Below are 12940 nucleotides of genomic sequence, written 5' to 3'. Positions count from 1 at the left end.
GCGAGAAACAATTCTGTTTTTGATTAAACAATGCTGTCAAAGAAATTCAAGCTCAATGGCTGCCTCTGTTTTGCCATTTCCCATGCTATATCATTCATCTCCAACACTGGAAGGAAGAATGAATCTGTTTGGTTGATACCCAAGGCCATGCAGCATTTTAATTTTCCGAGTCTGTGCATATGATACTCAAAGGGTTTTCAAATATGTGAGCAGAGAAGCCCCCAGGAACATAACTTCACATTACATGTAGAACCACTTTAGTAGGTATCCTGTGCCCTTTGGGTTAAAAGAAAATATCTTATTCTCTTAGAGGCAGACAAATTCTAAAGGTAAGATCTAAATATGTCTGTAAAAATGCAAGGGGAATTTAATCTTTTATCAAATTTCTAAAGAAGTGTTGTTAAATCAAATGTTCTATCTCCTTCATTGCCTTTTACTTTATTTTATTTAATCAAAGCATGTGGCTCACATTAAAATGTGAAAGTGCTGGAATTGTTAAGTAAGCGCATAAAAGATCTCAAGGAAAAAACAGCATACCAAAATATGCCTCACAATAAAATGCACTGGCAGACAAGATGAAGTTTAATGAAAGGAAAGTGACAGTTAGAAAAAATTAGACTGAGGCTACATAAGAAAATATATTGAGATCAGTGGGGACTACGGAAAGGGCCATGCATTCATACATTTATTTCCTCCGTTTTCCCGTGATAACGAGTTAATTTAATTTGTTTTCTCGAGATCGAGTTATTATCTCGAAATAACTGCTGTTTTCCCGAGATAACGGGATAATTTTCTCGAGATAACAAAACTTTGTTTTCCTGAGATAACGATATAATTAATTTGAGATCTTGAGAAAACAAAACGATAGTGCAGTATATTAAATCATTGCAGGAAACATCATTCAGTGTAGCAATGTCAGAGGAGCAGGAGCATATCGATCACCGTGTCGCATATCTTTTCAATCAAGGCCTGACACAGGCTGAAATAGCATTATGCCTTGCTATTACAGATAATCTACACATTAGTGTGCGTAATCTAAAAAGACAGTTAGCAAGGCTTCAGCTATATCAGCGGCGCAATCTAAGTGAGCCTGATGTCGTCATTAACTACATAGCTGACCAGCTACGAGGTCCCGGGCGTCTCCATGGATACTGGATGATGACTGAGAGACTAACTGACATGCCATGCCACTTGTGTGTGATGGAAATCTCAGGCCTATCATATCACAGTCATTATCTGGAGATCTCGAATGAATTATATCGTTCTCGGGAAAACAAAGTTTTGTTATCTCGAGATCTCAAGAAAATTATCCCGTTATCTCGGGAAAACGGCAGTTGTTATTTCGAGATAATGACTCGAAATCTCGAGAAAACAAAGTTTTGTTATCTCGAGATCTTGAGAAAATTATCTCGTTATCTCGGGAAAACGGCAGTTGTTATTTCGAGATAATGACTCGAAATCTCGAGAAAACAAAGTTTCGTTATCTCGAGAAAATTATCCCCTTATCTCGGGAAAACGGCAGTTGTTATTTCGAGATAATAACTCGAAATCTCGAGAAAACAAAGTTTCGATATCTCGAGAAAATTATCCCGTTATCTCGGGAAAACGGCAGTTGTTATTTCGAGATAATAACTCGAAATCTCGAGAAAACAAAGTTTCGATATCTCGAGAAAATTATCCCGTTATCTCGGGAAAACGGCAGTTGTTATTTCGAGATAATAACTCGAAATCTCGAGAAAACAAATGAAATTAACTCGTTATCACGGGAAAACGGAGGAAATAAAATGTATGAATGCATGGCCCTTTAGGGCTTCCGTAGGGGACAGAAGTATTCAGGTCTTTACTTTAGTAGAGGTACAGAAGTATTATCAACAAGGGATTGATCCACATGTAAACAGCATTCCGCTGCCACTGATGGTCGAGGTGGAGCTAGTTTTAATTACCTTGAAGCTAGGTAATTTAGCCCAGGGGTTCCCAATCTAGGGATTGGGCCACACCAAAGGGTCACAAGATAAAACAGTGAGGGTCATGAGGTGTTAATGAGAGAGAAAGAAGACAGAAAGAAGTTCTGCAACACAAATCTGTGGTCTTTATTAGGACGTTTTTTATCTTCACTTTTTTTTGTGTGAAATATTTAAATAAATTCATGGCCTCAGACAGTTATTTAATCTGTCTAAAAGGTTCAGGGAAAATCTCTGTTTGGTTAAACTGCTTACAATCAAAGACATTAAAAAAACGTGACAAAGGGCATCACCTACAAGCTGCTTTTTTTCTGAGAGGTCACAAGCTTAAAAGATTGGCAACCGCTGGTTTAATCCTAAACAATGCATTATATTCAATATGCTTATCTCGTGTCAGAAAAACCGTCAGTCAAGTACTAGAGCTGCAATTTATTATTATTTCCATTTTTGATTAATCTGCTGACTAATCTGTCAATAATCGAAATTAATTAATTTCTTCAGTTTTGGTACATGTGCTTGAAAAATTAGTTGTGCAAATAATCAGTTATCAACATATTTGCCTGTACATGTCGATCAACTAATGGATTAAACATCTTAACTTTGAGAAGTACATTTATTTTTAAACAACTATGGAGTGTAGTGGAGTATAAGCATGAAATGGAAATAGTCAAGAACCTGAAAATTGTATGGTACTTTAGTTCATTTCTATCACCAATTGAAGTTAGTGCTTACTAAGAACATCAGAGTAACATACAAGGACCACTGAGTACAACATATGTATCTGATTCATTACCCTGTGCTCTTTAATCTCAATCTTTGCTAATCTTCTGACCCTTCTTGCACTAAATTACCCAAATTTTCCACCAGGATTCAACACATTTGATCACATCTCACACACTGGTTTTCAACACGGCCACTAACAACACTAAATAGCTCCCTGCTTGGTAAGTTCACCCGTCCATATGGAAAAGGACCATATTTCACAACCTGAAAATGTCACGGTATCCCTTTAACAGCCATGCTAATGCTGCCACACTGAGCTACTTGCTAATTTCATGCTCCATGCAACAGGGATAATTTGGTCCCTGTCTGTCTGTCCGTCTGTCTGTCTGTCTGTCTGCCTGCCGGGGAGGAGAGGTGAGTGTGAATGCATGTGTGTGTGTGTTCTGCTCTAAATCACTGCTTTTTCTGTCTTTTTCTTTGTTTCTTTCTTTCCTCCACTTCTTAAGATTGACAGTGACAAATAGAGAAAAAGCGAAAAGGGACAACAACACTGCTGACGAAATAAACCAAAGACAGGGACAGAAAAAGAATGAGAAAAACCAAGAATAATATCGAGAAGATGCTGCAGATAGAAAAGCAGAGAGAGAAGATGACAGAAATAGAGAGGAAGATGGAGGAAGCGCTGTCTCGTGCTGGATCAGGCTACTGAACAGATGGCCACACCGCAGAGAGAAGACCACAGTGGAGACATTACAACACTCAGGTTAAAATCTCCCCTGGAACAAGCGCGCACACACACACACACACACACACACACACACACACACACACACACACACACACACACACACACACACACACACACACACACACACACACACAGTGGCAAAGGGCAAGGTCTTTCTGTTTATTATCAGCAGTTGAGACAAGACTCAGACACTTGTTTTTTGTCCCTACAAGGGACACTACAAGAAAAACTTTTCTTGTAGTGAATCGAGGACATGTTTTAAGAACATTTGTCAAAGAGCCACATTAATCTAGTTAAGAAATCCAGTTTGTTTAGACATTAACAATTAATGCGTATTTGGATGTATTGAAATGGGGCCAATACAACAACCACACACCCCTGCCTCAGAGATAAGGTCAGTAAAGCATGACAAACGCTCAAGCAAAAAGGGAAAACATACTGACAAGGCGAGGAACGGGCTTGTTTAACCAAAATAATTCTAATCAAGGGCGATTTATTAATCCTTGAGCACTGAGAAATTATTTTGTGGAGCATATCCAATTAATTTCATTGCACGATATGTAATTTCTGCCGATAGGGGTTTCTTAATCAAAACAGTGAAAACAGAAGTCGTAGTGTGAAGACATCATGAAGTAGAGTGAGATCAGGGGAGTTGTTGTCTTGTCACTGTCGATGAAAGTCTATCTGACTTGACAGATGAGGTAATATATTAAAGTTTTATTCACATTAGATTTAGTCACGATCGCCTAATTCCTTCCTCACCCTCTCCCCGGAAGTAATAGGGACAAGCGACCAAATGAAATGCACCACTACTTGAATAAAACTACAGCTTTCACTGGGTTTGGGCACTGTTGGAAAAACTGGGGATAACATAAGTACAAAACTTAAAAAACATATAACATAGTGTCGTTTTTAGACATTTTAATAAATGTGACATATTATATGTTTAAGCGCTCCAAATCTCTCATCTGGTTGTATGTGGTGGAGAAGAGCCAGAGGTTAAGGACATGAGGGTAAAGGAAGGAAAGAGGAGTCAATTTTGAAGGGGTTGAGAGGAAAGATAATTGGGAGAGAGGACACTGGAAACTGGAGTTTTTAAAGAAAAAAGTTTAAAAAAGGACAACAGGCAAGTGCAGAAAAGAACAGACTAGAACAGTATTGTGCCTTGAAGTCAGCTCTCCTGAAAGTTTCATGAGTGAGAATGGCCTCATATCCCAACCAGGGTAGGGCTGGAGGTGAGGGACTGTGACAGAGCCTGCCAGAAAAGGTGTATGTCCGTGTTTGTGTGTTGTCTGAAAGGGTGTGTGGGGGCTGCGAACCAAACAACATTGTCAAACATAAAATATTTAAAGGATGGATTACAAGTGCAATGTGTACTTGGGTTTCTGTGAAGTCACGACAAAGCAACAACGCCGTTTAATCATTCATTCCTTGTTTCTTTTATAGACTTGTGGATGGTGTAAGTATGAGTGTAGCACCAAGGCAGTCCAGTTCAGCATAGGTGCGGCCACTCTGCCTTCACTTGTGAACAAGAACCAAAGATACTTGAACTCCTTCACTTGGGGCTCACTTACTCCCAGCCAGATGAAAGCAATCCAGACTCCCTGCAAATCAGACCAGTGCTCACTAAAGGTAACCTTCTGAAGAAGCCAATAGAACCGCATCATCTGCAAAATGGTTGTACATGGCCTAATGGCTCATAGTAACGATACCGGTAGTCCATACTCTTGTAGTGACAACACTGTCATAAAATTATTCCTCTGTGGCTTCCGCTGTGGCTTTAACTCATCCAGCACTGTAACCACAGTTCTGACGTCAAGTTTGAATTATGTTCAGGAAATGAGACATGGATTGTAACTAAATGTCAGGACAAGGTATTATTTTCTATAATGATGTAAAACCATTTTGAAAGTAGCACTTTCTGTTCCCTCATTTCTTGGTGCGTCTCTCTGGCTGTATTTTGCTCTTTGGATTATTTTGCCCTCTTTTTATTTTATTTTTCTTCTTTCAGAAGGATGAAGATTTTGATCCTGAGCTCCAAACTGATGCGTAATGGAAAACAACTTCTCGTTACTATGGACACCATACAGATATCACTCATTATAGAAACTATTTAACAGTAGAGGTGGATCAGGTAAAGGCTAGAATCTCTTAATCACAGGCATGTACTAAAAATGTTTTTAATTGTGGAGCATTAAAGTGAAACTCTCGCCACAATGCAACCTAGGCTTCTTTTGTGAAGGAACCTGAGTCAAACCTTCGTGTAAAAGCATAATTACGACGAAAAAGCAACTTTTAAGATTTACCGTATTTTCGTTTTCGGGTCAAAATAATTTTCAATGGCGTGCTAGGGGCAACCTTACGGTAGCATCAAAATCGCTATTTTTAAAACACTAAGAAGAATCGACACAACATGAAACTTTGCTCGTAGTATCACCATGGTCTCTACACATGAACACAAGCCTTTCGAACATTGTTTGTGTACATAGAGTTTATGAAAAAGAAGGTTTTTGAACAACTCACGCTAGCAGTAGCTTGTTCCGCTCGCCGCCGTCCTGCCAGTCGAGAAGCGTCGATCCCCGAGTGCGACGTAACATGGAGGAGAGTAAAGGTGGAAAGCTCCTAAAGCTTAGTTCCATATAAATGCACGGATAGTTCCTTGTTTTGTCGTTAGTGAAAAACAACGAATTATTCTAGCCTAGGTTGCATTTTGGCGAGAGTTTCACACTAACTTTAAAAGGGTAATCCAGTGAATTGTAAAGGTCACACACAGGTTCCAATGTACTGTATTCATAAAAGTGTATCTCTCACACTCACCCCATTCATTAATATATTCATCAAGAATTACTTCAATTACTAGTAACCCATCAAAAACTATGTGTTAGACAATTTGGTAGTGTTTAACAAGTCCCCATGATCCACCATTCGTCTCTCTGCAATGTAAATACACCTATAAGATGTTCCTATAGAGCTCTACAACAGCTGCCAGCTGGCTGCACTTCAGTCAGACCCAAGACAACAAAATTCCTTAATGTGAGAGCAGTGGAATCTGTTGCAATGATTTAGTATCCATCCTTTACAAGAACAAATTCAGTTCCCATCAGTAATTATAAAGGATGCCTGACCAGAGGCGGGTTCATGAAAACATAGTGCCGCTCTTGAGTTTTTCTGAGAGAAATGGGTTTCTTTGGCCAACAAATCAATGTTCCCAGAATACAAGTCATGTGAGTTGAGAGACTGCACTTAAACTGGAGGACTTGGGAGTGTTCGGGATTTGTTTTTCCAGGTTCATGGGTACTGCACTGCAGCTGACCCAGCAGCAAGTGAAGAGAATCTTTGCTGGCAGGAATCAATTACTGAAAGTCGGATTATACTATGAATCTCTGGACGGACTGGTAATGCTGAAGAATTTAAATATTAAAAGTGCTTTGCATGATTAGAAATTAGGAATTTCAGTAAAAAACAAAAACAAGGATTAAAAGTTTCATGAGATGATAAGAAAAATGGTATTTTTCAATGATATTATTCGTCATACCATGCTGCAAGATTTGCTAGCACCTTGAGCTTTCAGTTAAGTAAAATGTTATATATATAATTAGTGAATGCACTTTTTACAAGCTAGCATTTGAGTTCTATCAACATTCAAGGTTTTGGGAGACAAACTTAACCAGACACAAAAAAAATGGCCATGGTGTTTTAATTCAAGTAAGGCAAGAAAAGAAAAATACCATCCTTGCAGTTATGTGGCTTTTATCTGTCAGTTGCAATCTATCTCATGCTGCCCGAAGTTCATTCAGAGTTCATAAAGATTTAGACATGATTCATTTGGTATTCATTCATCCAAGCTATGATTTGTTGAAAGCTGTGGACCACGAACTTCAGCCGTACACTGCAATGTGTCAGGGTTAAAAAATTTTCTTTACATTTTTTAATGTCTTCCCATTTTCTCTCGTTTTTAAATCTTCCTTGTCAACCCTTTCTCTTTTTATCCCCTCTCATCCTCCAACACTCTACTTTACTTTTGATCTCTTACTCCTCTAAATCAGCTTTCACTCACCCCTCTACTAACTTCTTCTTCTAACTGCAGCCACAAGTTGCATATAGGTGCTGCTATTTGATTAAAATTCAACATCTGCTTGGTCGCATTTGTGTAAATGGTGAGAAACGTTTGGAATAAACCTCTCGCCGTCCAGATCCTAGTCATCTTAGTCAAAGATCCTCCTTCCAGCTCCTTCTGGCCTGGTGCCACAGGCTGTGACCTAATGTTGATGCAGTAAAGTGAAATACAATACAAATTTATTATTTAAATTGCTGTTCCTGCGTGACTTTCTGTCTGCCTCAATCTGCTAGGTGCAGTTTGACGTGGCTTCTCTCAAAAAAAAAAAGAAAAAAAAAAAGACTGGTGTGTATTCTCTGTGAAGCACAGCGTAGAGCCGCTTCTGAAACGCAATGTGGCGCAAAAGGTGAGAACCGTGAGAATAGCTGCGATCAGCTCCAGTGGCCACGTTCGCCGGAACACAACAGAGAACGGCTCAGTGGAATCTGGGGGTTAGGCTTAAAAATGACTTCTAAGCAAATATAAACAACAATTATGACAAGGAATGTCTGCATTTTATACAATCTGATTTCAACATAAAATGAGAAGAATAAAAAGAGATAAAAGAAGAAGAAAACAATCAGGAGTACATTTGTTGCCACCAATGAACTCTCCATTCATCTTGATACTCCTTCTCCCCGCTGTCCTCATCTAAGCAAACACTGCAACCACGTGTTACACTCTCAACCACTGCGCCAACTGGAAAATCCATTATATGCACTAAGCTCAAGCCCTGAACTATCCACACACGTTCAGGCATATACACACACCCCACCGAATCAATAGCAGTCATTAGGTGTTATTGACAGCGCCAACTGAGGTTAACAATCTGCAGTGGTTGTAGGCGCTGCCTATTAAGCTGTGTGTAAATGTGAAAGGGCAGCAAAATGAACAGGGCCTGATGTGTTTGAATGGGATTAAGATCCTGTTCTGTCTCACATCTACACACCAAGGCACACTCACACACAAACAGACAAAAAACAGAGCAGCCATAAAAAAATTAAATGGAACCACTGAGTCAAATAGCAGAAACTTTTCTTTTTTCTCACTTTTGCTTTCTCACTATTTTTTTTTTTTAATGTTTTTGTGCTACTACTAAGCATCAACCCAGCACTATCTCACACCATATGTGTTGTGCTAACACTAAGCTAATCAACTAACATCCAGTTAAACTAACGAAGTGCAAATGTGTCAGTTGTGTGGCAGTGTGGTGGGGCTGAGCAGCGTAGCAAGGCTGTATCATAAATTCTGTATAATTCAGGCTACCATAGAGAAAGCTGCCATGATTAAACACCTTTGTTAAAAAAATATCTGTATCATGTTGCATCATGCCACCTGGGTTGGCTGGGATCTAATGATAGGAATTACAAAAGCTTCACTTCTGAAGCAATCATGGATGTCATTATCAGAGAATATCCCCAATCTGAGACCCCATGCAGAGCCAGATAGATAGAAATGGACAGATAACAAAAAGGCACAATAACAGTGGCTTTGCTGTGTGTGTGTGTCGATTTGTACCTGGTAGGTGTCCCACAGTCTGATCGTGCAGCGAAGTGGCAGCTCCCTCATCAGGAGGTTGTTCATCCAGCGGAAGGCAAACTGCAGGTACTCCACCTCATACTGCTGCATGTGGCGGTGCACAGACTCTGTGGAAATAATAATAATCACAATTGAAAAACTAGAAGGGCACTCACAGAACAGACTTCAGTCGGGGCCAGTGGTCCACTTTTCTACTGTGTGATATGCAAATGTGCAAGCACAACCACTATATATGTGTGGAAATATTTCCAAAGGTAGTGAAATTATGTTAAGATATAGTTGTGTCTAGCTGCAGCCTCATCATCTCAGTGAAGCTTGAACATTTTTCTCATGATGTGTGTACTTATATTTCCATAGCCACACAGAAACAGCGTTGTTACAATCCTACTCTACTTTCTGTGTAAAGTTTGAGCAACTACATGTGTAATGTGAAGATGACTGATACATGAGAACGTGGATTGTGATATGGAGTCATCGTATTTCTACAATTGGCTCTGTTATTTCACTACTGAAGATGTCATTTATTCCACTGAGGCAAAATGCCCAATGCTTGGTTTTATATCATTAATGTGATGTTAGGCTATATGTCATCTTAGATTAGATTGTGGATATTGTGACATGACATAAAGATTAAAGGCTGCATTACAGTAAAGTGATGTAATTTTCTGAACTTGCCAGACTGTTTTACTGTTGTCGTTACCCACTCAGTCACTATATTCACATTCCTGATGATTATTTATCAAAAACATCATTGTGTTAATATTCTGTTAAAGCACCAATAGTCATTGCTACAATTTTCTCACAGTACCGACATCAAGGTATTATATTTCGACTGAGTCCTAGTATTTATGAAGTGCTTTTGAGGAGAGTTTTAAGGCCATATCACCAGGTGTATTTGTGGATCCATCTCATAATTTGGATCCGCTCTTGGCCCATGCTTCACCCTTCCACTAAGTTTCATGAAAATTGGGCCAGTAGTTTTTCTGTAAGTCCTTGAAAAGCATAGTCACCAAATTGAAAAACAAAACCTCAATATCACAGATAGATTAAATTCTACTTCATTCACATGAAGACTAGCAAAAGAAAATAATAGAGATGTGGATGTTCATAAGGAGAAAAAAATTCCCTTAGGATCTTGCTCTAGTAATGGTGACAGTAACAAGTGTGTAGGTAGACAGATTCTTTCATAATGCTCCGCTCTGTTAATAACTACTGCAGTCAGTGTCACACGTACACAGCCTCTTTCTCATAATAGAGATGTAATTACAGAGCTATCAGAATTGTCTCAGCAAAGCTGCACAGCAAACTGAGATGAGAAGAGAGAGTGTATTCAGTGGTAAATGCAGCTCTGAAGCAATTGCGTGTCAGCCCAGTGAGAAACAGAGTGTGTATACTGTAGGTCAATGGCATCCAGAGGTGAGGACAGAAGGCTTGTTTATGTAACGTATAGAGTGTGTGTTTATTATCTCTTTGACGTTAGTGCTCCCAGTAGCAGCTGATTGAAACGCTCCATTTCTGTCATACAAGGTCAGTCGGTGCAAAACCTCTTCAAGTGCCTGTGGGGATTTAAATTTGTTAATTTATCTTTTTGTTAAAGGGATGAACGGTTATTTTCATAATTCACAAGCTCAACACTGATTTAAATCCAAGGCAAGGCTCATATGTATGTGTGTTTTCTCCCTCTACCTCCATACTAATTGAAGCCATAAATACTTAATGTTTGGCACACATAATTCAAACGCTCAAAAACAGACATTTTGTATTTTGTAATGTATCTTTTCAGTTTTTCTTTGAGGCAGGCAGCATTTCCTTTTTGCAGTTTGAGCTCTGTGTAACAATGGTCACATGATTAGGTTTAGCAGTTGCCAAGGAGAAGAACAGCAAATATTGACTATCCACATCGGCAATATTAATCATGTCCCAGTGAAATATTTACTGTTATTTTCGGTTCCGTTTGTTTAGGCTGCCATTGCCAAATTTCAGCCAGAGTAAGGCTTATAATCAAGTCATACTAACTCACAAATTTCTGGTTTATGGGGCAGAGAACTTGTAACCAATCATCAGTGTGACATTAGTAACTTTGAGGAGAGGGAGTCACAGCAATTCCCAGTTCATGTCCTTCTAACTTAAAAGACTTTCCATTGGCATGGGAGTGAGTCGATGTAAAGAAATGTGTGTATATTTGTTGTTACTCAAAAGGAATACGATGAAAAGACAGGAAACAATATGTGTTTGTCCATCTTTCAATACGACATGACTTCCCCAAGCCAATTTGCTTCTACTGATGATGTGAAAACTTAAAAACATGTCACAAATATAGACTTTAATTTTAAGAAAATTACTACATTATTTCCTAAAACAGCTGGGCATTGTAGTTTTTTTGTAAACATGACTCAAACAGGAGTAAATTATGTTTTTGTTTGGAACTATTTTTCCAAGCAGATTAATACACACTTGGTGCAACTGCAGGTACTGCGTTTTTATTTACATCAGGTTATAGCTTCACAGTCAATACTTTTAAGTGGTCATTGTAGTTTCTGGTCTTTTCATGGGTGTCACTGGTAATAAGAAAAATTGAGTTTATCACCGGACTCATTCTTTAAAGTAGATATAATGGATTCTTCTGTGCACATTAATTAAACTTCTGCAGCATCAATAACAGCTATGAAAACACCAAGAAACAGCTGAATATAATAATCAGTCAAGACGACGCTCGACTTTCAAAACATCAACATCAGCGGGCTATTAGATGTCCACATCTGTCGACTTTTGTATACCTATGAAATGTTTTGTTTTTTCCTCCTGGCTGGTCCAGATTCAGTTTTTGATTCAAAGAAAAGGCAGAGAGAGAGAGAGAGAAAGAAAAAGAGAGAGAGAGGACCGTACATTTCATCAGGCCGTCTCAATGTGGTGTCAGTGTGCAGTTCAAATGTCAGCGTCAGTGTCGGTGTCATGGTGTGGCAGGCTGGCATGAACGCTGGCTAAGAAGAATGGATGAGAAGCGGCAGTGTCAGTTGAAAAAGGGGCTGCATACGGGGCTGTGACACCGAGAGTGGCTGCCTTTGTTCCTTCCTCTGTTCTTGATAAATGTTTGTTTTATGCTTCTCTACATAACAAAAGATTAAAAATACCACTCAGTATTCAGCGACTCCCTATTTCATAGTCGTCAAATCCATGACACTCATTCTCTCTCACACACACAGGCGCACACACACATTTCATAATAGAGCTGTAATTAAAGAGCTGTCAGAGAATCTATGAGAAAAAGCCAGTTAGGGAGGAACTATAGCATCCCCTTCTCTCACACTCAGTGCTCTTAATCGGAGCTGACTGATAAGCACACACACACGCGTGCGCACACACACACACATAAAGTTTTCATAAAGCTTTAATTGGCGACACATTACATAAAATATTTCCTGCCAACATCACATACATTATTAACACACACACAGACACACACACACTTGAATGACACCTGTCTTGCACTGTTCGCACATGCATGTTTAACAATTACGCGCACACGCTCCACCACATGAGCTGGGTGCGAAGTAAACACAAAGTGATTATTTCACACTCCTCTCTGCAGTTTAATTATCACATGCTGCTGTAAAAGCATAAACAAGGCAAGCTCATTAACGGCGAATGCATCATGGTGACAGATCTTAGCTAGCTGCCAAACAGAGAGGGAGAGAGTGGAACAACTTTAGACAATGTTAAATTGCACTAATGAACTTGCTCTGCCTAATATTAGCAACTTCACCAAACACGGAGAGGAAGAGGCGCACGGTGGGGCAGCGGTGGAAGGGAGAGTCGTTTGTCACGAGGAGTTATTGCGGTGGGAGAAGAGAAGAGAGGAGATTCAATATTATA

The 12940-nt window shown here is 39.3% G+C and overlaps 1 protein-coding gene across 2 annotated transcripts in view; it reads right to left on the bottom strand.

Annotated features, from left to right (window-relative positions):
* Nucleotides 1-12940, bottom strand: part of tbc1d22a (TBC1 domain family, member 22a) — a 127450-nt gene that overhangs the window by 31094 nt on the left and 83416 nt on the right. For both annotated transcript variants that reach the window (XM_073480716.1, XM_073480715.1), the window contains exon 12: nt 9047-9174. In XM_073480716.1, coding sequence (XP_073336817.1) covers nt 9047-9174 — 128 coding nt within the window. The remainder of the gene's footprint in view (nt 1-9046; nt 9175-12940) is intronic.

The sequence above is a fragment of the Pagrus major genome, chromosome 14, assembly GCF_040436345.1.
Source record: "Pagrus major chromosome 14, Pma_NU_1.0".
In the NCBI taxonomy this organism is placed as follows: Eukaryota; Metazoa; Chordata; class Actinopteri; order Spariformes; family Sparidae; genus Pagrus; species Pagrus major.
This window is presented reverse-complemented; position numbering and strand designations above follow the sequence as displayed.